General features: G+C 38.9%; 1 protein-coding gene across 2 annotated transcripts; it reads right to left on the bottom strand.

Annotated features, from left to right (window-relative positions):
• Window positions 1-241: 241 nt before the first annotated feature.
• Window positions 242-27271, bottom strand: ASMTL (acetylserotonin O-methyltransferase like). 2 transcript variants are annotated; one of them, XM_031596150.2, is made up of 13 exons: window positions 27089-27271; window positions 25295-25426; window positions 22124-22171; window positions 21684-21748; window positions 19615-19676; window positions 17945-18053; window positions 15828-16242; window positions 12641-12803; window positions 11497-11681; window positions 8963-9092; window positions 7701-7844; window positions 7029-7151; window positions 242-854 (listed from the first exon to the last, which is right to left on the bottom strand). In XM_031596150.2, the coding sequence occupies exons 1-13, from the start codon at window positions 27179-27181 to the stop codon at window positions 640-642; spliced, it is 1884 nt and encodes a 627-aa protein (XP_031452010.1). In that variant the 5' UTR covers window positions 27182-27271; the 3' UTR covers window positions 242-639. The 2 variants fall into 2 exon arrangements, with proteins under 2 accessions (XP_031452010.1, XP_031452009.1); XM_031596149.2 differs by lacking the exon at window positions 242-854 and adding an exon at window positions 5550-5911 and having other exon boundaries at window positions 27089-27270.
• Window positions 27272-27461: the final 190 nt, after the last annotated feature.

The raw sequence follows: 27461 nt of genomic DNA, 5'->3' as shown, positions 1-27461 counted from the left end.
AATGTATTTGGAACATTTCCTTTTAGTCAAACAGTACGCTGTGAAACAGGAGACAGTGAATAGTAGAGGATATATACTGAAGACAAAAAGATGCAAAGTATATGAAGAATATGAAAGAAGGAGAGGAAAATGCAAAGCTGTAGGCAAGTAGTAGAGAGAAAAAGGAATGGCTTTTTTTTTTTTTTTTTTTTTTTTTACAATACAAACTGTAAAATAAAAATAGTATTAAAATGGCTGTGGTTGGAGTATTGAAACTGTACCTACATTAACCTTATGAAACAGGGACGAAGTGATGAGTGCTCATCTAAAAGTTGGACTATTCAATTTGCATCCACTACGGAAAAACTGATTTCTCAGCAATGTCAATGTGTGGGGCTGCTAACAACACGCTTCTTACCGTCTTACAGGTATTGTGTGACTACAATATCAGTGCCATCAAATTATGGCAGAATTGTTATTTTGAACCTTGAAAGCTTCTCAAGTTCAAAATAAATGCAATCAATTGCTTCCCCTCTTTAAATGTAACTTCAAAAACAAAAAAAAACATTTACTGTTTACATTATTGGGAAACAGAATATATTTGTACAATTACAAAACATCAAATATAATCCAGATTCTATGACTAAATCTTTTTTTTCCCTATATCTTAATGCAGAGAACAACATCTAACAAATTTCCTGTCAGTTTGATTTTGACTTTAGAGAATCCATGTTCCTCCAGTAAGCGTCGATATTCAGAGCCACTTCTTTCCTTTCCCTCTGTCTGCACAAGCATGTTCAAAGACTGAAGCAAAGCTGTGCTCCTGTTCGTCTTCTCGTCATCCAATATCATTTCAGCCAGCAAAATCCCACAGCCTAATTTAAAAACAAATGCATACAATGGTACTGATTCATTATCAACAAGATAATTTCTGCTAAATTGCGCCAAGGGGACAAAACAGTGGATGGCAAGCATTACAGAAGCCACAAAGCAGCCAGTTTTTGGAGGGGTTGTTTGTTTTTTTTTTTTTATACAGTATTTCTGTAGGAACTCAGGTGTTTCTGGTGGGAGTGATCAAGGGTTGAGGGCAGAACTCGAATAGTTTGTTCACACAGCTTCTTCTTCCATCTTCAGACCCATGAATGGGACAGGGAAGACATGAATGAGGGGTCTGCCAACAAAACAAACGCTATTTTACCTACTGTCTCTGAGACTAGCATTTTATGTGGCAGTAGTTTCTCTTTGCACAGTCGAGGTAAGGACCACCAACTCAGATCAAAATGGCTGCAGTGATCTTACTATTAAGTGCTGCACAACATTAGTATTTTTTGTTCTGGCCCTGAAGACAATCCCCTTTGTCATTCCAACCAGCATATCTCAGACATTTAGCAAACAATGAAGAATACAAATAAACATAACCACACCTCAACGCATGCAGTTTTGAGCATCACAATACACAGACATAAAACTATCACAAGGCATTCAAAGGAGGGTTACAAAGACAGTAAAGGGTGTAGAGGGCAAGGCATACGAGGGAAAGCTGAGGCCCCTCGTTGTGCTCCGCGCAGAGCAGAGGATCTGAGGGGAGGCCTGATGGCGGCTGCAGCTCCTCACAGGGAGCGGAGGGGCAGCGCTGAGCTCTGCTCTGTGTGACAGCGACAGGGCCCGAGGGAACGGCATGGAGCTGTCAGGGGAGGGCAGCTGGCGGTCAGGGAAAGGGGCTGCACCAGGGGGTGGTGGGCATGGGACGGGATGCCCAGGGCTGTGGACACGACCCTGAGTGCTGGAGGTCAGGGAGTGTCTGGACGCCACACTCAAACACAGGGTTTGAATACTGGGTGGTCCTATGTGTAGCCAGAAGTTGAACTCGAAGAGCCTCATAGATCACTTCCAACTGAGAATACTCAGTGATTCTACGATAAGACTTCAGCTTCTTAGAGAAAAGACTAAGACTTGAGGATAATATTGCTAGCTGAAACCTCTGTGTTACTATCAGGTGTCATAAAAGTCCTTCTGAAAGCTTATTAATAAATACCCTGCTTCATCACCAGATCATTAGTAACCTCAGCAAATGCAAACTCAAGCCATGTATCCTGTGGTGAACAGGTGCTTCACAAAGAAAAAGGATTAGCCAGTTATGTCTGAGGTGAACCTGAACTTACATTCTCTCTCACCCATAAGATCTTCCTAATTTCTGAATGCTTTAATACAGATGTATCTCAGCTAGCTATCAAACACTATCCATTATAACTTTTGTAAAAAATGAACAGCCAAAAGAAAAAAAAAAGGAAGTTTTCTTTCACAGATTCCCAGACAACGTCAGGATAATCTGAAAAAATATACCCGGAGAGCACACCTTCAAAAGTTAGACATAGTAACTAAATTACCACAGGGGAAATGTACCTCTACAATTGATGGAAGTTTACTAATGTAATTGAAATTTCTTCATGAGGGATAGAAACAGTGCTGACTTTCAGCCATTTCAGGAAATATGCTTTGATGAAGGAAATTTGGCATGACTTTCTAGATAAAAATTGATGGTCAGAATAGGTTCTTCTAAATTAGAACATCATTTAATCCACATCATAAGTGTTTAGCAAGAACATAACTTCCAGCCAAAAGATAGCAGAAAAATTGCCAGTCCCCCAATTTTTTCTAAACACACAAAATAATTTCACTATCCTGTAGTCAGCTAACAGATTCTCATAATTTAACTGAGCACTTACACAAAGGGGCTCAGCCATTCAATACCTCTTCCAAAGATATTATGCTGGGTGGCTCAGTTACAATACTGTCCCATTCGTTTTCCAGCCACAAATACTGGTTAACAGCTGTAATGTGGTCAATATTTTAATATAACAGTGAATGAACTATGACAATCAACTATGACTATCAAGTTTTTTCTGTTTTCCTTTTACAAACTTACACCTTCTATCCTCCTCAATGATTCTTGCTCACCTCACTGCTCAGTGAGCAAATTCTGAATTTCTCCTCATTCATCTATTATTCTTTAAATCCCCATGATTCTCCACTTAAAAAAAATATTATTGTGCACCAGATTTCATCTGAACTATTCGTTAACACAGAACGTGGATAAGACAGCATCCTCAAAAAGACATAGCTGAATGTCACTTCCCAAAGAGAAGCAAAAAAAAAACCTGTAGGGTTTATTGGCAGAAAATCACTTGCATTCTAAAACTCGTCCCTACATTTTTTATGTCTTCATTCTCTCAAATTCTCCTGTTATCCCCACTGGTCAGGAAATCTTTTCAGTGTAACACCATTAAATCTACCCCTTCCAGTCAGAAGCAATACCAGCCTTTTCCAGAAAAAAAAAAAGTTTGAACATTAGTGAGAAATGATGGATTTACCATTTCTCACATGAATGGAATATATCAAATATAGAATAGCTTGAGTTGGAATGGATGACAGGCAAACTCTGCTCCACTTTCCTACCTGAAGTGCAGCAGCTCTACAGTCACATCAGCTTGCTCAGAGCTTTATCCTCAGATCTTAAAATTTCCAAGGACAGAGATCCCACAACTTCTCTGGACAATCTGCTCCAATACTTAATGAATGATTTTTCCCCAGCTTGTTATCCAGTCATGATCTCCCAATTGTGTCCATTATCCCTCATTCCATGACTGTACATCATAGGAAAGAGCCTAGCTCTGTCTTTCTGGTACCTGTTTCTTTGCCAGCAAAAGGCAGGATTCCCCTAAAACCACCTCTAGAATGAAGCACATTTCTATCAAAGCTGCAAGCCACACATCGTGGCACCTAGGCCACCCTAGTTGCTTCCACTGGTCTTGCCCAAGTTTATTGCAGTTTCACAGGTACCTACCTCCTAAAAAACTTTTAGAACTTGCTACATCTGAATTCTCTCTCTCTAGATTCATGATTTTGGTCACTCTCTCCACAGTCTCACAACTTTGGTCAAAGTTGAGGGTTTGAATAATGCAAGCCACTTGGGAAGGTAAAAACACAGCTTGCATTTTTTTCCTCTCACTATAAGAGCAGCTTCTAAAACAGAGCAGCCTGTTTTAGAACCCTATTCTGTTTGGGATCATCCAGGAGCATAGACTGGAGGCACCCACTGTTCAGCAGATTCCTGTAGATCTTTTATTATCCTCCTTTGTGAGGCAGACAAGGATAGCTAGCAAAATGATCCTGAACTTTCTAACCACATCGCACTGCAGTATTTTATAAGTTGCTTTTGATTGTTTTGTTTTTAAATAAATGGCTATTTCATATTCATATCTTAAAACTAACTTCACAAAAAAGAAACAAAGAACACAGAGCTGTGTTAGTATATTACCACAGTCATCATGCTCAAGGAACTAAGTCTCATTTTATATAAAATGCTGCACTTAAATAACAGAGTACACTGAGGTGATGTGTTAACCACATGTGCTAGTGAAGTTTTATAGCCATTAAGTACACAGTACTTAGAGGTACAAATTTAAGTCTGACAGTAATAAATGTGCCAGCTTTAAGAGTGCTGTGTTCTGACTCAAACATCTTCTAACAGCCTAAAGTGTAGCATAAACTTGATGAATAACTGAAACAGAAAAATTCATTGCTGGAGTAAGTCTTTTAAAATATAAATCCTTTAAGCATAATGGCGAACTTTGTATCAGTACAAAAAATAAGCTTGTTTCAAATATATTCAGTAGTTTGATATCTCCTCTCTCCAAACATCTGTACAGATGAAATCAGGAAAATTTCTTGTATAAAAAGCTTCTGCTAAGACTTATATGGAAGAAATCCGACATTTCTAGTTTTCTACAGCTGAAATACTCTACTATATGTCTCTTAGATGAACTGAATGAATCACTGTAGTACATTTGCTTTACTCAGAGTTCAAAGAGCAAAGTAAGTCTTGTTATTTAATCAGAAGTGAGTCTAGCAGGCAGATGCAACTCCTGACCTTGCTCAAACTATTTGCTGAGGTTGGCTCATCGGGATTATTACTCCAGAAATGTGACAGGCAAGAAAGTAATAACTGATAGAAGAGAAAGCTAGTTTGAAAGTACAACTTTAATCTCTAGGAGTGTTTCTACTACAGAGGACATTTGAAATAGAAATAGTAAATATTAATATAGTATCAGAAAGAAAAATGATTAAAAGTTGTGACATTAGGGACAAAGTACTTGAGGAGAGAGAGTGGAGTATGCATTTCTTTAATTAAAAACTGGAACAAAGAAATCTCTACTCATAGACTTTTGAAAAGCTTTATAAAACCTAAAATTCATCTCAAATGAGGCAAAGTATAAATAACCATTTAACAATACTAAAAAAAATATCCAGAAAAAGAACAAATCTGACAGGAACCAATGGAAACAACTCAAGTGGAGTCTGTGTGAGTATATACTGTGCCTCGAAATTAGAAGCTACTGAAGTTCCTATGACATTACAACTACTCCAGGAACTCGATTAGAGCTTAGTTGCCTTCCTTTGGAGCAAATTAAAAAAAGCATGAAATGGCATCCTTGAAGTACTTCCCAGTAAAGTCCCATAGAAAAGTGAAGACAACGACTACCATTCCAAAGACTACAGCTCATGCAGGATTGAGTTCAACCTTTTATTCAAAGCTTATAACATCCGCATTTCACATAAAGGGTCAAAATGGTCCTAAACTGACAATGTTGGGTGATGATAGGTATATTGCACATGTTATAACAATTCAGCATCTCATGCTATTTCTGTGCATGCCAAGATGACTGACTCTTCTTGAAGCACAAAACAGTATCTAGTAAGTTGCCTGTGATCTTAATTTGTGTATTTGTGAATCCATATTTCTCCAGCAGCTGCTTATATTCTGAGCCACTTCTCTGCTTGCCTTCAGTCATACTCAGAGACTGCAGTACAGTTCTAGGAGGGTGTGTCTTCTGCTCGTCAAGCACAGTTTCTGCCACTAGCAAGGCACTTCCTGCATTTCCAGAACAACCAGAAGCACTTCAGTAGTATTTCTAGCTTCACATTTTTAGTGTTTTGTTCAGAGACGTTTACATATAGGTCCCCCCTCAGAACAGTGTTTTAATGGGCTTCAGGGGGTAATCAGTAACTAAAGTTTACTTTCAATCATCTCTTCCTGGAAGAATCCATTAGTTGTTAGGGGAAAGGTGGAACTTTGAGTACTGCTTCTACTTCAGTGAATTTTAGACCACTTCCTGAACATGATTTTTAAATTGTCTTGTTACCACTTGAACTAAGCAACTCCTTCCTGTCATATCCCAGTCTTCAAATAAGGAGAGACAGCCATCCAGTTTTCTTTTGTAGTTTATAAATAAGCTGCCCAGATTGGTTTCAGAGTCTCTTTCTCCAGAGATACACAAAAAACCCATCTGGACACCTCTGTGTGACCTACATGTAGGGAACCTTCTTTAGCATTGGGACTAGACTTGATGATATCCAGACGTCCCTTCCAATCCATATGATTCTATGCAACAGAATTATGCAACAGCCTAGATCTTGTTTTTAATGCACTCCTATGAAACAAACTTCATAGCTACTGTTAATCCTCTTGGATTAAGGAATCAGTTGAGTAAAGCAGGAAGGCTTTTCTCTAGCTTTTTGTTCAAAGGGCTTCCCCTTTGATCTTTTATACTATCAAAACACAGTTGAAAACACAACACTACATATTTTTCAAGAAATCTCATCATACAGTAGTTCTGAACTCCACTACTCTAGACACTAGTGACATAGCAAGAACTGCCTCTCCTTGATTAACTTGCAGCATCTTTAATTGGCTTGCCTGTGTGTATAGGTAGAAGTGCGTGCTTCAGTATTTGATGATACAGGCCTTTGCAAGAAAGGTTGAATGTAGTAGAGGTAAAGGAGATGAAGTTCCTTGTAAAATCTGCAACTACAGTAAGGATTTATTTCAAATCATTCTATGAGTAAATTTGGATTTTTTTTTTGAGGCACTACTATAACGCAAGCATAAGCAGCTATGATTAGACAAGAATATGCATTTTTTAATATGAACTTATGATTATGATTGTGAATTAATATGCCCCTATAATCATAAGAGATTAAAAACCTACCTGGTCTGCAAACAGTTGATATTCTATTTAACAGTACATGAATCTTTTCATCAGGCCAATCATGAAGAACACGTGAAAGTATGTAAAGATCTGCTTCTGGAAGGTCATCCGTGAAAAAGTCACCTGTCAAAAGGCAGAGTTAGTATGTTTCATTTTAGTATAGTTATACAACAGGAAATAAAAACATTGAGATGGAACTAGGAGTTTCAGCAGAGGTAAAGTAAGAAGCTTGAATAAAGAGGAGTACTGATACAGATTTCCAGCTAAGGAAAGAATAGTGTAAGAGCAGAGCAGATCACAAGTAAGAATTCTGTTATATGTAGAAATGGAGAGAAAGCCTAAAGCAAGCACGAAGAGATTGAAGTCTTTCGTAACAACCATATTGATCTTGCCTAGATAGGAAAAGCCAAAGACACGGACATACAGGAAGCCTCTACTTCCATTCACACTTTATTTATCACCACTCTCCAACCACTGTTTGGTTCTGTCCCTAAGGCTTGAGAAGTACAATGCCCCTGTTTAGCATAGGTGAGACAATGCTGCATTGTACCAAGTCAGATTTGGGGTTGGAGCAGGGCAGCACACCATTTTCTGCAGCAAAAGAGACTGTCCTGTGTTTGAGGATAACAGATATAAGATAAATGGTAATATAAATGGTAATGTCACATTTACCTGATACAAACGTCACTGGAGCTGTGTATTGTTCTGACGGTTGAAAGCAAGAGCTGTTTGCAATGACTTCTGGAAGGTCAAACACTGTGACCTTCATATTTGGATATATTTGTATTAATTCATGAGCCAGAGCTCCAGTACAACCTGTTGGAAGTTTAAAGAAACTCAAATAAAGTCTTCTCTCCCACCATCTGCATAAATTTAAGGACAAGTCTGTATGTAACATTAAGAGGAGATAAACATCAATTCAGAAGTAGAGATAGCCAATAGTTAATATTTCAGTATTAATATCCACAGTTAATATCATCAAGAACACTTTCCAATGGACAGAACAATGCCTCAAAGTTTGGGCAGTATAGTTATTATTCCCTACTCTATCATAGATTTGTTAGTATGGCCTTTGATAGCACTAGTTCAGGGTTTTTTTTTTTATTTGCTGTCTTACTCGGGATTTTTTTTTTTTTTTGAACATTAATGGACTTGTAGTTTGTGTTTTTCATCCACAAATTTTTTCTATTCCACAAATTTACTATACACAGAGCACCAAGACCACAAGTTTGACAGATAGTCTCCAGCACACTGAAGAATATGGATGAGCTCTTGAAGTCTCTGCACAAGTGGCAAAGGTTGCCATCAGTATTTTATTAATTACTCTGAAATGCTATCCAACACCTCAGACCTTAAAGTGATTCTTTCTTCTTGCACAAGATATTTTCCCTAGATATTTCATTTTTGCTACACCAAGTATGGGGTAAAATAAAAAACAAAACCAAACAAAAAAAACTAACAATGAGAGTTTCTTCACATCCATCACTGGTCTTCAACGTTTTGATGGTCATCTTATATTAATTGGTAAAAGCACAAAAAACCACCATAACCACAGGAGTCCTCAGCCCATTCTAGAAGAGTCCAGATTTCTTCTTGTAGCAGTGGTTTCAAGGCTGCGCTGAAAGATTCTACCAGCAAAGCCACAAACTTTGTTTTCTGAGTTGAGCTGTGTGTCACTAAACAACTCAATGTGATATTCACTTACTTCAAATTGTTCAAGTACCATGAAGTCACTTAACTACCATTTAAATAATTTTGCTTTTAGTTAACTGCATTAAGTCCTTTCATTTTGACATTACAATACCAGAAAATTAACAGTAGTCAATTTTACTCAATTCAAAACATACACATTTTTCCACTTAAGTGGTAAAATATGGATCTGAAAGCAAGCTTTTTCCCTTTAGTTTGCACACGGGCTCAACTACAGAAAATACCTCCTAAATCACAAGCAGTCTTAAACTCTGAAAGATCAAATGCTGTAGCCACGTCTCTTGCTGTAAGGTGGGCAATGCTATGCATGGCAGCCATAAAACGCTGCTTCACTTCCTGGCTCTGATAATAGTCCTAAAAAGGAAAGAGAAATTTAAACAAGTAACATAAACAGATTTTAATTAGTGTAACTAAAGTTACATTCAATCAAGGCAGTTGGTGCACTAGTATATTAATGAGAATTCTGAAATTAAAAATAGATCAAGCTATCATTGCCTGATTGCTCATCCAAGTCCCTTGCTGCTTACAATTGCTTCAGTGTGCTTCAGCACATTTTCACACCCTTTAACTGTCATCTAGACATCTTCTGTAGTATGTCTCAAAGAACACACACTTAGCTAGCTTGGTCACAGTCTTGGTTAGCCTAAGGGCTATTAAATTCAACACTTACTGTCTACATGATTGCTACTGAGGTAGCATAGCAGGAGGAAGAGGTAATCTGAAGTGTTTTTAATGCAATTCTATGCCTTAGATATACATTAAGGAATTTGCTCCATAGCAGTATGTCTTTAAAATGCTTGAACAAACAGACTGGACTTTCATCTATGATCCTTCCTCCTGATATACTCACAAACTGAGTTCATGCAATTCTGGCATTTATTCTAATTATTTTCCCATTACAGGTGATTATTGGGCTATAATTTTAAAACAGCAATGTTAAAGATCATACTGTTTGTTTTAGACTAGTTAAGAAAGTATGAAGAACTAGAACCTTGTGCCTCAAGCTAAGTGATGCAAAAAGCACATCTCACTTCCATACCAACCTCATTGGTTATACATTGCTTTAAAGCTACCATTAGCTACCATGGAATATCTAGAGACTATGGTATATATAGTACCACAAGCAGTGTCTATCCTGCTTGGACACATATTGTACTGTAGACAGTGCAGATCCGAACTAGTAGTGACTGCCTAGCATCATCCAATAAATCTCAAGTCAATAATTCAAATTAACACAAAGTAGTTCACCTACACTACAGTAGGTAATTCACACAGATTTAACCACCTACTACAGCAGTTATCCTAAAGAATCTAAGTTCCCTTTAAAATAGTCTCTAAAGGATTCGTAAAGGAGCTTCTGTCCATCAGTAATATAGACGGAATGTAAGACTAAAAGGACTTCTTAGAATCTCTAAAGGTTGTTACTTCCTTCATTCATTAACTATACAGGGAGAATATAGACATTTTCTTTAGAAAACTGGCTTCCTCAACATTTAGAAGTTAAATACAAATCAAGAACCTCAAGATGTAGCCTGAAGTACTGCAGTTAAAGATTAAATTTTTATATGATCCCTTCCACACTCTCCTTAAACAGGCAGAAATATTTATGCCCCCAGTCTTCACCAGGTGTAGAACTACTGAGTCAGGAATCACCTTAAATGATACCTCAGCTTGAAGAGACCTACCTGGGCTAGTCTTAGGAAAGAAACACTACAGAGATGGAAACAGATTAAGGAAAGGATTATCATTCTTAATGGCAACATATGCCAGCTTGAAGTATATACAAAACTACAAACTTAGATAAAACAGACTGCACCAAGAGTAACACCCCTTACTTTATTTGGTTGGCCTACAACATCAGAGGTGGATGTTGGTAGTATGGTAGCAGAGCCTGAACTTTTCTGCCAATATTCTGTTAAACGTCGTTGCCACAACAGATGTCAGCAGATGGGCAGTCTGACAAAATGGCATCTTGACACCAATGGCATAATGGACACTTGCTGAATGTTTATGGAGACCAAACTGTAGATGTGAGCACAGTAAGGCAGGGGGTGGTGCATTTCAGCAGTGGTGAAAGTGATGTGAAAGACAAGCAGTATTCTAGATGGTCACACAGATTTATAAGCCTGTATGCTGCACTCATGTTCATCACCGGCAAAAATTTATAGCTAAAGGTGGTGACTGTTTAAAAATAGTGTTTTATAGCTGAGAATTTGCTCTATCAAATAGTGTTATTGTGCCCTTTGCATCTCTTATGGTTTCTACAGAAATAAATAGGAGGCATTACTTTCAGAGTGACCTATGTAGACTGGATCATTTGTCCCCTGCATTAACAGAATGATACTTCAAAAAACAGCTTTGAATACACAGCCACAACAGACTGAACTGGATGCACATCAGTAACAAGGAGTTAGCACCCAAATTGAAGGAATACATATTTAATGTATGCCTGAAACAATAATAAGGCCACAGCAGTCAATTAAACACACTGAGAGATTGTTCTAGGGTATGTTAACTGGATGGGTTCCACCTGAGTTCTATCAGCACTGAAGTTTTCTAGTACTGTGATTGCTCCAGAATATCTAGAGCCTTAGAACTACACTGTTAAAGTTGAAGGGAACAGAAATCTATGACTAGCAAGTTATACTGCATTTCTAGCATTTGAGATTCATGAACATTCTGCAACAGCACGGTTTCTACTTCCCTCTAGTTAAGTTCTGGGCCCACGAGTCTTGAAACAAGTAAGAGTTTACATTACGTTAAATAAATCCTCCGTTTTCTTTCCAAAGGCTCGATGGTTCTGCCTGCTTCCCTCTTTAACAGCAGATTCCAGGTGTGTAAAGAGAGGCCAAAGATGGTCATTAGAGTGGATAATGTAGCCATGAAGCGAGTATTCACCATCAGATGCCAGATAAGTATTTGCTGAATCTGTATTATTATAACCTTAAGGGAAGAGCACAATTGTAACCAGTTTTGTTCCACCACTTTATAGATATCAGCTAAGATTTGACAGCATATTACCTTCTAATGCCATTAAAGAGCCACCAAATCATGATCTTGGCATCACAAGGTGTTTTACTGTGCAAAGATTTCTATGAAATACTTCTAAAAGTTTCCTCATTCTTCAAGAATGAAAATCACTTTAGAACTTTCTTTTTAAAATGAATGTAGGTACTGAAGGATGCAAAGAACATTTTTCATTGCTTATTTATAGTCCAGAGAATTTTAACTATGCATCTGACATTCAAGGAATACCATTAGAAGTTCCTCATTCTTAACTGCATTTTTCTGTTTTAAATGATGCCTTTTCTTCCCTTAAATTCAAACATTCTCCAGTACATTCCACTTTAGTGCTTTCTCCTTCACGCTGTCCAGAGTTGGAAGCATCTTTTATTTCTTTTTCTTGGCATTTAAACCTCTCAAGTATTACAAAGTAAATGACACGTGAAAATTTATACAGTGCAGATTGAAAAGTTAATCCTATTGCTGACTGTTACCTACATACACTTCCAAGTACTGTGCAAGTTTGGTGCGCTAGCATTTAAGCTGGTGCTTAAATTCCAGAGCCCTTCTCATAAAATCTGCAATTCACCACTCAAGTTTGTTCTCCTCTGCAGCCATGCAGAGTCACGGGCTTGGTCCTTATTTAGGTGGTACATCTGAGCTTTTATGCTGCTCCCTGCGACTTGCCCATGAAAGTTACTAGAATTTGGAGATTATTGCTTTTGCTCTCTGAACACACCAATCTAAGGTTTCCTCAAAGGATACCTAGTGTGTTCATTAAATAATGCCTCCTCCCAAACAGAACAATTCTAGCTATTAATGATCAACACAAGAAGAGCAACAATCTCCCCACCTCAAATCCAAGTTACAGACAATATGGGAGGGATGGGAAAAGTCACCTTGTGGTGTTTTCTCCAGCAACCCAAGAGCAGCACAGGCATCAAGGAGTCTTTCAGTTCCACACACAGAAGTTCCAACCTCATTTGCAATATCCTCAGCCTTTAGAGGACTTCTCTTTTTCAGATGATCAAACATCTTCAGCTTAGAGGCTACAAACAGAGCCTACATGTAGGAAAAAAACAAACACAAAACTTGCATTTGAAAGACTGCAGTCAAGAAACAAAGGACCTACACTTTTTGCCACAGACATTCCAGAAGTATTAGTCTACATAATTACTGTTATTTAAGTGCAACACAGTAACAACTCCTAAGAACTGTTATAACAGGTTTCTTTTCCTTTAAGTGTTTTAATAGCTTTGCTAAGTAACATTAATTGGGACAGAGGTGTATGAGAGAGAAGGGAACTCAAAATATATTGGCATGCAGCCTACAGAGTTTGTATTAAGAGCACCTCTTTATTCAGATATTTAGCGTATACCCAGCATTATGCATGTTCCATTTAGCCAAGTATGTTTAAACATCTGAACCAATGCCTAAGAAAATGTCTAAGAGATCAATTTAAATTTGATTTACATAAAATGCAAGGAACTGTAAAGTTCCACTAAGACAATGTAGCAGCTTCAGTTACAGAAAGATTGGTCTTCATGTAGTGAAAACTATGGCCAAAAAAAGGAATAAGACTTCAAAGCACAACTTACCACATGCACACTTTAGTAAAACACACATGGAACAAAGAAAATAAAACATTGCAGTTTCAATGCTCAGAAGCATGTTAAAATTCCTAAAACAATGGTATTCATGTAGAGCACAGTAGAAGCACACACAGCAATCAATGAGACACTTCATTGCAACTGCAAGTAACTATGATATACTTGAAAAAAATCAGTCAGCCAAGAAGAAAGGATACACATTCTATTTAATAAAAAAAAACTTTGAGAGAAAGGTATGTTTGTGTGTAAGCATTTTATTATCTTCATCCTTTCTATCATTTCCTCTGTTGTTCTAATAAGAACATACAGTTGGGATTTACTAGAATCCAGGCTTTTGCAGTATTGATCCAACTGCATCTATACTACAACCATTTGACTTCCAAGATCTGCCCAACTTTTGAACTAATTAATGTGACCTGGAAATTACAAAAATGAAGAGATTCAAAAAATTAACAATATGAATCATTCTACAATTCTGTAACGCCCAGTTCACAATCAAAGCAAACAAATACCCTAACAGCAAGTAAAGATCAGAATGTGCAATTTCAGAACACGTTGGAGAACTGGATAATGTATCAGTCAAACCTGATATCCTGTTCTGCAACAGCAGCTGTTCATAGTAAAGTAGGTGGCAATGCCTCCTTCCTCTGCAGGAGATTTCAGCCTGCTTTATGAAGTAACAACACTCAAGAAACAAAATGAAACAGATCCTGAAAGCTTTTATGAAGCCAAATGCTTTTGTGCTCTTATCCATATTCTAGAAGTACAAAGAGAGGAGGTAAGATTTGTCAATCTATAGAAGTAATCCACAACCAGTAGTGTATTGTACAAATATCTTCAGGCCTCAGGAAAAGAAATCTTCGATAGCTCAACATGAAACTTCAGCATTCCGTGCTGATTTTACGCTGGTTATCAGAAAAGGAAAGCTCCTGCTTCTATTTACAGCTGCCATCAACTTTCATCGCACAGAACTGAATTTGCCATCAGATCAGAACAAACAGCATACATAATGTGCAATTACAGAATGCTGGTAATTCTCCGCATCTTGCACTTGATGTGCTAAGCATTATCTCATCCATTCAGGTACTTCATACTTGCTCTCTGTGGATACACCTTACTTGACAAGCCTACCTTAGCCTTTGCTTTGAAACACCCTACTGCTACTGTAGATATATGTATATACATATATATGAACATCTGATTTTATTAATTATCATAACTTAACTGCTTTGCCCAGAACTACAGTAAGGGTAGCCACCAATTCACAGGCTTAACTGTGACTTTCTGCTGTTTCAACAGAACCACTGTTCACTGCTTTGTGTATTCTCCACCTCTATTTTTAATTACATTTAGTTTTGTCATTTCACTGCCACTTGAGCAGTTTGTTTTTTTTTTTTTTTTTTATCTCTTCCTGAAACATCAACTCAATATCAGTAATCTATTCAGAATGACTAGTATTCAGTTTCTCCTTCACCTTCTTCACTACAGTGGAGCTCTGAGTAGAAGACCTGGTAGCACACCCAGTTACTCATTCCCCATTACACTTGACTGCTCCACAAATGCTTCTCACAGCATGTGACCTTCAATTTTTAGCCTGTGTTACGTGTATGTCTCTCCAGCTGATAATCTCCAGGCAATATCTGATAAACAACTGGAACATGAAACAGTATTACAAAAGCTACTTGCTTAACAGGAAATAAAAAAAGTTAAGATGCCCCCCAGAATTCTAAAACTAAGCATTACAAGTTCAAAAAGGAAAAAAAAAACTATGACAAGCACTGCATATATTTAAAATAAGCTTGGTAATTAAACCACATAAAAAGCCTTCCTAGCAGCGTTGATAAAAGGTTATTTTACATTTGATTACACTTAGTACAAAAAGCCTCAGTGATAAATTTATATTTAAAAGCATTTTGAAGTTTCCCAACAACATTCCACTTTCACTGTGGAATGCATTTTTGCATGATACATTTCTGAAATTACTGTTATTTTGGAGCCTCCTAATTACAACATGCGCCAGAGACAGTATCACTGATGTAGCTAATGAAAGATAAGTAAATCTTCCGTAAGTTGCATTTAATTAGACAACATGACAAAAGGAACATATGGGAAGAAAGCAGATAGGTAGTGTTTTCAGACACCCTAGAAGCACAATTTAACCATTTACACCCAAGACCCAACATGGAAGGGCAAAAGGAAAAAATAAAATAGTCCTGTGGACTTCTTCACTTTCAAATTAAAAGGAAGATTTTTTTTTTTTAAACCATCTCTGCTGTTGAAGTTTCATAGAGTAGGTAGAATTCATACAAAAAATACATCTGTATTGTGTCAGAAGTTTCAGCTATCTTAGATTCTCTGGAACTGCACAGTGGTTCTTTTATACTATTATTCTTATTCTACCTCAAGCATTTCAAATTACCTCCAACAAAACAACTGTATCAAAGTAATCAGTTTTACTTTTCTCCCCCCCCCTTACCTTTGAAGCTTTAAAACCATCCATCAGGTCTAGAATTTTAGATGGAACTTTTGCTGCACTGTCTAATACTCCATTCTGATTTTCCAAAGGTACCACAGAACCAGTTCTGACACCAGAGCTGTTTTCAGAGTTGCAAATAACTCCTGAGGGACTGTCCAACTTACTAGCACCTTTATGTTCCTTGAAGCTTGAGGATTCACTTTCTCCATCACTTAGGCTCTCAAAAGTGTCCACAGAAGGGATAGAGTCATGCTTTGTATGCTGTATGGTATGTTTAAGGGGTGGATAGTACAACTCTGCTAGCTTTTTGCAGAAGTGATTCAGAGGAAATCCCACCACATTCAAGAAGTCTCCATGGACATACTCAACTAACATTCCACCAAGGGCCTGGATTCCGTATCCACCAGCCTTGTCCCTGGGGGAGAAAAAATGAAAGCTGAGACCTATCTAAGTTTGAGAATGTGTTTGACAGTAAAGGTTGCACAGAACACGTAATCACTAGTACTGCAGAGACTGGAATAAAGACTAGTCTACTCAAGTTGGAGATGGATTCTAGTTAAGCTCAAAGCTGCAATTTATAAGTCATAACTAAATATAAGGATTAATATTTCTACTAAGGGTGAACAGCCTAAGGTCATTAAGTTTCTGCCAGTCCAAGTGACATAGTCACCTACATGGAGGTAAACCATCTGACTGCAGTCAAATTGCACTGCCATAGGTCAGCCAGCTTCCTCCACGTCCTGTCTGGCAAGGATAGTAACAGCAAGCGTTCCTGAGACCAACACTGCCACTCAGTCACCCAGTTACATTCTGACCCTACCCCTATTCCACTAGAGGCTGAAGGGTCCTTAGGCATACATCAGCTTGAAAAGGAGCTCAATCTTAAGGGGACATCTTAGAACTCAAACAATTGTAGTATGTGTCTTGCAGCTCTCAGAGTAATATCTAAAATGAAGATTGGGGAAGAGTTGCTCTTTTTCAAAGTCCTGTTCAATTACAAAATCCAGTGCTATCTCACTCAGTCCAACCTAATTTCTATGCAATTTTTTGGAAATGTAAGTAGAGCTGTACACAACAAGGTGCGTACAGTACATCATGGTACTAGTACATACATGTATTTCACAGCAAGTAAACTTGGGAATTTAATCTGTCTTTTAATTAATTATGTAAATGTCACTGTGTAATGTTATGTATGCAGCCAGATAAAGTGCAGTAAACCAACATTTTCACTGCTCACGCCTATGGAACAAGGTAGCTAGAGGTTCACTGACTAACATCTGAACCTGAAAGCCTAAGTAAGCAACCTTTGAAACCAAAGGTCAGTCAGTCTCAGATCTATTAACTCCAGACTGTACAGAATTACAGACTGCTTTCAAAAGAACACTGCTACAAGATAGTTGATAGTTTAGTGTAGATTTGATGAAAGCAAGTTCTGAATTTTTGGAATATACAGAGTAAAATGCTGGCTCAAAGAGGCTAACAGAAACGAAATCAACTCATTAGAGAATCACAAGGTAGTCAGAATTACTACAGACCAGCCTTATTTCTACAGAGAATAGTAGAAAGAGATCTGCCAGTCAGAAAATAAAAATCCTTGGTTGAAGAAAGGAGAGGGAAAAATCAAACAAAGTGAGCAGCCATATTTCTGCAGCCATCAGAAAGATGTTGGGCTCACAGTCCACTTTGAGATAGTGCTCTTCCCTCCTTCCTTGTTCATATTTTAACTTAGTTATATACTTTTAGACTTAGTCTGTGACCAAACTTTAAAATACTACATGCCACTTATTTTCTTGATAAGAAGGATGACTCAATCCAATCCACAACAGCAAAAAAAAAATAGTCAATTTCTTAATTTCTCATGCAATTATTTAATTCTAAGAAATTATACAAGACTAAGTCTTCATAAAAAAAAAACACCAACAATTACTTGAATTGTAATAGTGTTTTAAAAAAAAGTCTGTGTAGGTAGCAATGGTGGAACAACAGAAAACAAATACTAAAAGACTTCTTACTGTATTACAGAATTTCCAGGGCAAAATATTTTTATGCTGCAGGCTAGTAACGTAGCCCAACATCTATTTTGAAGTACTGTTAGACAGCTTTAGAGTCTTACTTACATGGGCTCTCCACTATGAATGTATTCCCATAAGAGCTCTTCTGAAAGGTCTGAAAATTTTACTTTAGTCTCTTCATAGAAATCAGTGATTTCTGTTTCTAGTTGATTATCTACAGAGAGGAAATCTCATTAGAAACTGTAACATCAAAATGACAGTTTAGAGAGTAACATCAGTTTAATTACACCTCATATTAATACGGATTTTACTTAAAAAATGATATGTTATGATGTAGCTAATAAAAGCCTTGAGGGACAGTGATCTCTACTGTTTATTTTCCCCTGCACATACTCATCACTTCAGTAAAAGCTGAAAGCTGTGAAAGCTTACATTTTCTACCACTGTGTTCCCCTCTTTAAGCTAACAGCATGCTCTCCCTGTGTACAATATGCTCAAGTTAGCAGAACTAATTAATTGCTAGTATATACATCCAGCAACAAATACAAAGAAGGCTGCAAACGTCCTTCTAACTTAGGAGCGTCAACGAAAGCAGCTTTCTAAGAATGAGCATGCACTAGCACATTACATGTTATTAGTTGACTCTTTCCTACATGATCCAAGTCCACATTTCCTCCTACTGCTGTGCAAATTATTAGCGCGTGTTCTGGTAGCAGCTGAAATTCTCCAGGAGGTAAAAGGAAGATCTGCAGTACACTAACTGCAGGTGGTGCTAGCATTGAAAGAACACAACGATTCAGGTGAAATTAAAAAAAGTTAGTACCCAGTCTTTCTATGCTACGTGTTGATGAAAATTCTGTCTGGAACATAAATGCAAAATTTAGCAACTCAATTATAATTATAAGCTAAAACAAAAAATGAACTCTAAAAAAAAACCTAAACACCTCTTCTACCAAATCACTTGACGAATATGCTAACTTCAGATATTTTATTCCTCTGAATATACCATGGCTTCAACTTCTAAACTCCAGGTGAGACAAGCTGTCATCAGCATCGCTACTGACAGTATATGCAACTTTATTTTTCTCTTAAACAAGAAAAGGCATTATTATTCTTCCTAGATTGCTCACAGACCACTTGATAACATTTTCTTTTTCAGCTGTTACCCTTTCTACTGTACAAACATCAATAAGAGTACTGGATCACTGACCTTATCTCTGTTACAAGACTTAAGAACAACCATTCCAATAAAAACAAACCTGTAAAGAATTTGTCTACATAAAACCATATTCATTGAAATTTCAGAGAAGGGATTTTGATACAAGTTCCTCTAGTGAAGTATTGACATAACTACCAGAGGAAATCCTTTAAACACTCAAATTTTGACATTAGAGTGCTCAAAAACAATTGTTTACTGAAAACGTTATCTGATAAATATCTGATGTATGGCTCCCTACAGTTGCCATGTCTGAATTTCACTTAGAATATTTCCTCCAGTTTACACTGATCTTTTAGTTTGTCCCATAGATCTCAGAGCATTTTTATTGGCTTGTATTTTGTCATAAAGGAAGGACAACGACAACTGAATGCAGTAGCTTTTGTGATGAGTTTTTAGTTTAAAGATTAGGTAATTCCCATATTGAGTTAGATGCTAATTCAGACTATATAAGTGAGAATTCAACCCTATTTATTTGCCTGTCCATGGCAAAGTCCTTATGCAAATAATTGCTCATGAAAACACTGAGTAAGAAAAAAAACAAACAAAACCAATGTACCTTTACTGCTGCAGTGTATAATAACCACTCCTGTGAAAACGCTGTGCTCCTTCCCACTCAACCTGTCAGGGAAAATCATGTATCAAGCAATGGTTATGAAACCTGTCACAAGCAAAAGCATTCTTCATAATTATATTGCCACACCCCGAAACAGATCATATAAAAACACCAACATGATATAGATGCCATAAGCAAAGACATTCTTAGATCAATACAAGTGAAAAGATATTAACAAAACCCAACAAGAGTTAAGAAGCTTTATGTCAAGTCTCTAAAAATCCCAGAACACCAACACTCACATTTTGAGAAAGCAATTAGCGGTGTCATACTATTCACCATACAGAAGATGCAACTATTTCAAATGCATAAGAAAAAGCCAGTCAACATTTACACTAGCAATACAGGTACCTTCACTGAAAACCACTAATAAGCAGTTAGGTCACCGAGCAAGCTTCTAGCATGGAAAGCCTGAAGTGGTAGCCACTCTTCTAGCGGCTCCAGAGTGCCACACTGTGGCTGAATAATCATAAAGGAATTAAGTTTGTGTAAAATAGAAGAAATTGAACTATCCTAAGTATCATGAAAGTTAGATTTTTGAAGAGATTAGCCAGGCTAGCATGTGATGTGACCAGAAGCATCTCACCCTTAACACCTCACACCAAAGTCAGTGTGATTAATTGCAGAATGAAACCCTGGAAAGTTTTTAATCTGATACTTCGGATATGAGGACATCTAAATATTTTCCAATTCATTCAGAACACAACATCAGTACAAAATAGGACTTCTTCTAAGCCAAACTTGGTATGATTTTAGGCAAAAACAGTAGTAAGAAGTCTCTTGCCAGACTTTTCTAGGAATCTCCTACTAACAACATATGCCACTGTTACACAGTAAAGAACCAAAACAAAAAAAACCCTACTACTATTAAATTAGCAACATTCCCCAAAGGATTAAAAGTTGAGCTTAACTCACCAATACAAAAAAAAAAAAGTAATCTAAAACAGACTTAAAGAAGCCCAACAGACTCAAGGTTAGACCTTCAGCCAAACTGCAAACCCAGCCAAACCCCTTATATTCCAACTGAGGAGATGCTAGATGGGATATAAACTGCTGAATCAAGCTCTGCACCCTTTTTTTTTCCTTCCCATATGACACAAGACTGACTAGCAGACTCATCACATCTCATCCTTTAAAAATACAGTTATTAGTTTTATTTCAGTGTTTCTTTAAAAATAATGAACAAAAAAAGCATTAATTTGAAAAGAAAAATATCCTTCAGGAGAAAAAAGTGCAGAAGCTTAAAAGCCTGACAGCCTATCCACTGAGAGCAACAATGGAAGTAAAAAAACCAATTTCCTCAATTAAACTATAAATCCACAAAGCAGAATCTGGGTTGGAGCAAAACTGCAAGTGTAGCCTCAGTTTGAGACACTAGTATATTTTCTTATAATTTCACAATGCAACCCTACTTGAACAGATGGGCTGTAGAAGATGACCTACAAGAGGTTTCTTCCAGCTTCAATCATTCAACCAGTCAATTTCACTACTGGCTGTATTAGATCTTACTTACTGAAAACTAAATTAGAAAAGTGTTTATCCAATAGTAAATTTAAACTGAAGACATTGTTCATTTCTCTTGGAAGGAAACAAGGTAGTAAGAGATCAAAGCAGGTGTCAATGAGCATGCATCACTCTCTCATACATGCAATTATCTTCATTAAAATTCAAGCCTCAAACTACTTCTGTTCTTTTCTCCATTATAATTCTCTCCCTGTCTTCCCCTCCAGTATTAAGTGATACACACAGAAAGTCCTGCAATAATTCACTCCAGAAATTAAAATGAAAACAAAATGGTTTGTTAAGTCCCCCATCACCCTGCAGTGAAAGGGTAAGAACAAGCAGCTTTGGCTAGGAGAAAAACACATCCAATTTTCAGAGACAAAGCTGGCTTATGATATTTAAAAACATCATAAAAAAATGTGGCCACAGATTTCTCAATATACATCTATACAGCTCCCATTAAAATGACTTAAATGTACACATTCTGAATCTTATGTAGAATTACAAACCTTGATAACATCCTATATGCATCTTGCTTATCAACTGGTTTCTCCAAGATCTGCTCATCCACAGTCTAAAACAGAAAGACAGAGATACCATGCTGTGTTCTTAGTTGTCCTGAAACTGAGGATTTAAAATAATGATTTAAAATAAGTTTTCAGCCACATCCTCAAAATGAGACTAATGAGCAGAGCAAAAAACACAGATACAGATACTATTTTTCCTGGAAGAATAGCAGTGAGGCTTCGAGCACTCAAGACAGCAAAATTGCCGTGTTAGGAAGAAATGACTTAGTAATACATATACAAAACCTCAAAACACATCTCACTTCAGGTGCAACCAGTCAGTGAAAAATCATTTTCCAACCCCAACTTTAAGCCTAAATATGCTTGTATTTTCTACACATGTCATGGTTTAAAACACTGCTAAAGCTCAGAAGACCTCTTACCACAATAGTGTCTGCTCCTATAACAATATCAGGTGTTCTGAGGTGTTTCTGAAAAGATAAAGAAAGAATGTACGTTTCAAAAAAGAGTAGAAAGGATAAAACGCTTTAAAAAAAAAAAAGAGGCAAGAAAACATTAGTTTTAGTTCACCATGTAGATCTACAGGCAGAACTTGACAGGAAACTGAAAAACATGACCGTTTTTCTCCTTTTGCGCTGTTTACAAAATAGTAATCATTTATAACACCACAAAAGTGAATAAAACTGGAGAGTTGAGCAGACTAATCTCAGGTTACAACTTCACCCAAATACATTACTGATGAACAAATGCCTGCACTCCCAGAGGTCAATCTGATCTTGAAAGGGAGGTTAGATTTCTTTTACAGGAAGCACCCTACGCAGTGGGGACAGGAGCATAGACCTGAAGCCCCCTAGAACAGAATCACAGAATCACAGAATGACCTGGGTTGGAGGGGACCTCAAGGATCATGTAGTTCCAACCCCCCTGCCTAGCAGGGCCACCAAACATACACCTTTACTAGATCAGGTTGCCCAGAGCCTCGTCCAACCTGGTCTTGAACACCTCCAAGGACGGGGCATCCACAACATCCCTGGGCAGCCTGTTCCAGGACCTAACCACCCTCCTAGTAAAAAACTTCCCCCTAACATCCAACCTAAATCTTCCCTCTTTTAACTTAAAACCATTTCCCCGTGTCCTGCTGTTATCAGCCCTTATGAAGAGTTTACTCCCCTCCTGGGAGTAAGTTCCCTTCAGATATTGAAAGGCTGCAATGAGGTCGCCCCGCAACCTTCTCTTCTCCAGGCTGAACAAACCCAACTCCCTCAGCCTGTCCTCATAGGGGAGGTGCTCCAGCCCCCTGATCATCTTCGTGGCCCTCCTCTGGACCCTTTCCAAAATCTCCATGTCTTTTTTGTACTGAGGGCTCCACACCTGAACACAGTACTCCAGATGGGGCCTCACAAGAGCAGAGTAGAGAGGGACAATCACCTCCCTATCCCTGCTAACCACCCCTCTCCTGATGGAGCCCAGGATCCCATTTGCTTTCCGGGCTGCCAGAGCGCACTGCTGGCTCATGTTAAGTTTCTCATCTATCAGGAACCACCTTTTATAGTCAAGATCTCTGAATGATTTCTCTTTAGCTACAATTCTTTTCCTCAGGGGAACACATACAGTACAGTTCAAGAAACTGAGATGTATAGGTATACAAAGAATCCTTACAGCCATTTCTTTCTTGGCTTTAAGCTGTATGTAACCTGTCCTTACAGATAAATTTTTATTTACTTGCATGTTAATGAGGTAAGTAGCTACTATTTAACACAAGAGAGGAAATTTGTCTCTAACTCTGACCCTTAAACAAAAAAGTTTGTAGGGAGGAGATTCTTCTCCAGAAAAAAACTCCTTTTTCAAAATGCATTTAGAAATCCACTGAATGAGCATTACCACCAGCATACTGCTTTGAAATGAATCATAGAACAGCCTGGGTTGAGAAGGACCACAATAATCATCTAGTTTCAACTCCCCTGCTATGTGTAGGGTCACCAACCACCAGACCAGGCTGCCCAGAGCCACATCCAGCCTGGCCTTGAATGCCTCCAGGGATGGGGCATCCACAACATCCTTTGGCAACCTGTTCCAGTGGATCACAAACCTCTGTGTGAAAAACCTCCTCCTAATATCTAACCTAAGCCTCCCCTGTCTCATTTTAAAACCATTTTCCCTTGTCCTATCACTGTCTACCCTCCTGTTTATACACTCCCATCAAGTATTGGAAGGTCACAGTGAGGTCTCCCTGGAACTTTCTCTCCAAGCTAAACAAGCCCAGTTCCCTAAACCCTTCCTCATAGGAGAGGTGCTCCAGCCCTCTGATCATCTTTGTGGTCTTCCTCTGGACCCACTCCAAGAGCTCCATGTCTTTTCTGTACTGGGAGCCCCAGGAAAGGCCCGTGTAAGGCAGTTTGCAAACCTGGGTTTGATATACACTCTCCTAATTTCACACCATTCCCTGAATAAAGTTGATAGAAACCTGGTTAACAATTTACACTAAGATCGAGCAATATTTGCTTTGAAGAATGGTAACATCTGGCAACACTGTTGGTTTACAGTGTTTTTTTGACATCAGTATAGGCTGAACAAATTACAACTCTGAAAGAGGAGTGTATAAGACATTATTACAATATACTTCACAGGATCTCATCAGCCAGACTCCTGAAAAGGTTCTGGTAAAGAACAGACTGATGTGCTCAAACAGAGCAGTTGCAGACAAGGGCAGAAATCCAACTGACACTGCATATTTGATCACAGATTTTACAATATTTAAGAATCACAGACATGAAACTGTTAGATTCTCACTCTTTTTAGAGTATGTCAGCCTTCTTCTCCAGTGTTTTACAGCAGATTGTCTCCTTTTTCTGCTTTCCAAGCATCTTCATTCTTATGAATTCTGAATTCTTGTCACACTGTTCAATTGAGTTATTTTTCAGTGAAAGCTACAGCAAAGCCATGGATTCACAGCCAACAAATTCCTGGAGTGAGCAACTGTCAGGATAAGAGCTAGTCACAAACCTGATGCTGTAAGGAACTACCAATTATTCATCTCAAGACAGAACAGTTACACTGCTGACAAAAACTTTATTTGAAGGCATTAGGCCTTGTGTTTAGGTGAATAAATTTCAGGATGCTATCCATACAAATGACAAAACATCCATTTCCTTTTAATGGGGAAGATGAACTTACAGATTACCTAAGAAGTACATGCAATTTAAGTTACTGTAACACACAAAATTTGAAGACAAAATCTCATTGCTGAAGTAGCAGGCAACTTAGAATCACAGAATCATTTGAGCAAGAAGGGACCCTCAAAGGTCATCCAGTTTAACTCTTCCACAATGAACAGGAACACCTACACTACTTGAGGCTGCTCAGAGCCTGGTCCAGCCTGACCTTGAACCTCTCCAGAGATAAGGCATCCACCACCTCTCTGGGCAACTTGTTCCAGTATTTTACCACCTTTATCTCAGTTCTTACTGAGATCCAATCTAAATCTCCCCCCTTTTTGAAACCGTTTCCCCTTGTCCTATCCGAACAGACCCTACTAAAAAGCCTGTCCTTTTCTTTCATATAGCCCCCATTTACCAGATGCATTCCACACTTACCACATGCATTCTATTTGCTACTTCAAGAGCTTTCTGTTTTGCTGTTTCAATGGCATATTCGTAAGGGGCTGCAAAAGATGACTTTTCAAGTGTCTCTTTAAACCAAGATGGAACTACCTCAAACCGTAGGCCCTGTAACAAAGAAAGGAAAGCAATACAGATGTGTAATCTGTAATAAAGTGTAATCACATTAGAAGTTGCTCCAAGACACATCAGGTAAGTGACAAATTCAGTTTCTGCTCCACCCACTTTAAAACATCTTACCTTTACACTTACAAGGGGGAAAAAATATGCTTCTAATATTATAGGGCTCTTTTCAGTATCAAGTTTATGTACCCTGGGACTAGTCTATTCCTATAAGTAGAGTTTTTACTTGAACCCATTCACAGAACTTGTACAGCAGTACTGCATGTTTTTACATGAGCTTTACCACCTGTAGTTATGCGCTATTAAAAACGTAATAAGTAGAAAATAAGTAGATGGTTTTATAAAAACACTGTACTTCCCATCTCCAGATGACACACGTAAATTTACTATACCCAGCAGACATTACATTCCTAACAACTTGGCACATGTGAACCTCTATGCTTTTCTTAAGTCTCCATATACTTTCTTTACATTTAACTTCTGAGTTATCCTATGAAGAACCCTATTTCTATGAAGAAATGTTAGAAAAGACCTCCAAGACCACCTAGTTCAACCATCGACCCATCACCACTATGCCCACTAACTGCGGGCTTCAGTGACATATCTACACATTTCTTGGACACCTCTACAGATGGGTGACTCAACCACCTCCCTGTGCAGCCCATTCCAGCACCTCACCATTGTTTTGGAGAAGAAATTTTCATAATACCCAGCCTGAATCTCCCCTGGTGCAGCTTGAGGCCATTTCATACTAGTCATGCAGGAGAAGAGGCCAACCCTCACCTCAACAAAACCTCCCTTCAGGTAGTTGCAGAGAGCAATAAGGTCTCCCCTGAGCCTCCTCTTCTCCAGACTGAATAACCCCAGCTCCCTCAGCCACTCACCATAAGATTTGTGCTCCAGACCATCACAGATACACTGCCCTTCTCTGGACATGCTCCAGGATCTTAATGTCTTTCTTGTTGCAAGGGGCCCCAAAACAAACACAATACTTGCGATGCAGCCTCATTAGTACGATATAATATTTGGTCAAATGCTTACTACTGCCAGCCCATTGTCCCAGTTTGCACATGCCTCCAGAGACAAAATGCACTGGAAGGATTACAGCTTCCTTTCTACTTAAAAAGCGTGTTGCAGGAAGAAGGGTAACTACTTTACCCCCCACAACGGTAATAACCCATCTCATGAAGTTAGGGCTACAGATTGACCCTTATAATTACTCCAGACAGCGTCAAGGTCTTCTGAGCTTTTTTTTAACAAACCAGAAGTAACAGTGCTGCCTCTTAGCAGAGTACTTCAATCTGCTCATCTCCTGAGAGCACTCAAACACAACAGACTAGAGAAAACCTGAGATGGAACAGAACCAGAATTTTGAAGATCACGTTAACTCACGCACGCACACGTAAGGAGCTGAGAGCTCTGGGAGCAGAAGCACGCCGAGCAGGCCGGCCCAGCAGCAGCGCACTCCCCGGGGCCACTCGCATAAGCAGGCGGCCGCCCACCGCGCTCGCCCCAGGGACAGAAGACGGGCAGCGGCCGCATGAGCGCCGGCCACCGCCCGCCCCGCACTACCGACCCCTGGGCCGGGCCTCCTCCCGCGCCGACCCCGCCGAGGGGAGGGAAGGAGAGCGGCTCGGCGGCACTCACCACATTGGTGAGGATCTCCTGACGGCGCGGCGAGGCGCTGGCCAGCACCACCCGCTTACTGACCAGCTTCCCCAGCACCGGGCTCAGCACCATGACCGCGGAAACAACAGCCCCACGTCCCGCTCTGCGCGCCTCGGGGGCGGGCGGCGGGGCGGCCTTATAACGGCGGCGGGGCGGGGCCGGAGCCGGGCAGGGCGAGCAGGCCGCGGCGGGATCAGGCCGGCCGATTGTACGGGGGGCGGGGGGCAGCCTGAGGTGGTGGCGGGCAGCCCTGCCGACGGCTGGGGGTTGGGACCGAGTGGGAGTTGAGGTCCTTTCTAATCCCGGCCATTCTATGATCTCTCCTACTTGTGGAGACCCGGGAACTCAAATG

This window comes from Phasianus colchicus, chromosome 1 (genome assembly GCF_987193195.1).
Source record: "Phasianus colchicus chromosome 1, bPhaCol1.hap1.1, whole genome shotgun sequence".
NCBI classification, from domain to species: Eukaryota; Metazoa; Chordata; class Aves; order Galliformes; family Phasianidae; genus Phasianus; species Phasianus colchicus.
The sequence above is the reverse complement of the archived record's forward strand: the minus strand, read 5'-3'. Positions and strand labels throughout refer to the sequence as shown.

Bases quoted from the DNA above. Each gene is read 5' to 3' on its own strand.
- ASMTL (XM_031596149.2), bottom strand. From the start codon at position 27,181: ATGGTGCTGAGCCCGGTGCTGGGGAAGCTGGTCAGTAAGCGGGTGGTG. The intron at 12,804-15,827 runs GTAAGGGGGGGG...TCCTACATGTAG, and splicing joins ATGGTTTTAAAGCTTCAAAG to GCTCTGTTTGTAGCCTCTAA. The intron at 9,093-11,496 runs GTAATGTAAACT...TTTCCTTTTTAG, and splicing joins AAACGGAGGATTTATTTAAC to GACTATTATCAGAGCCAGGA.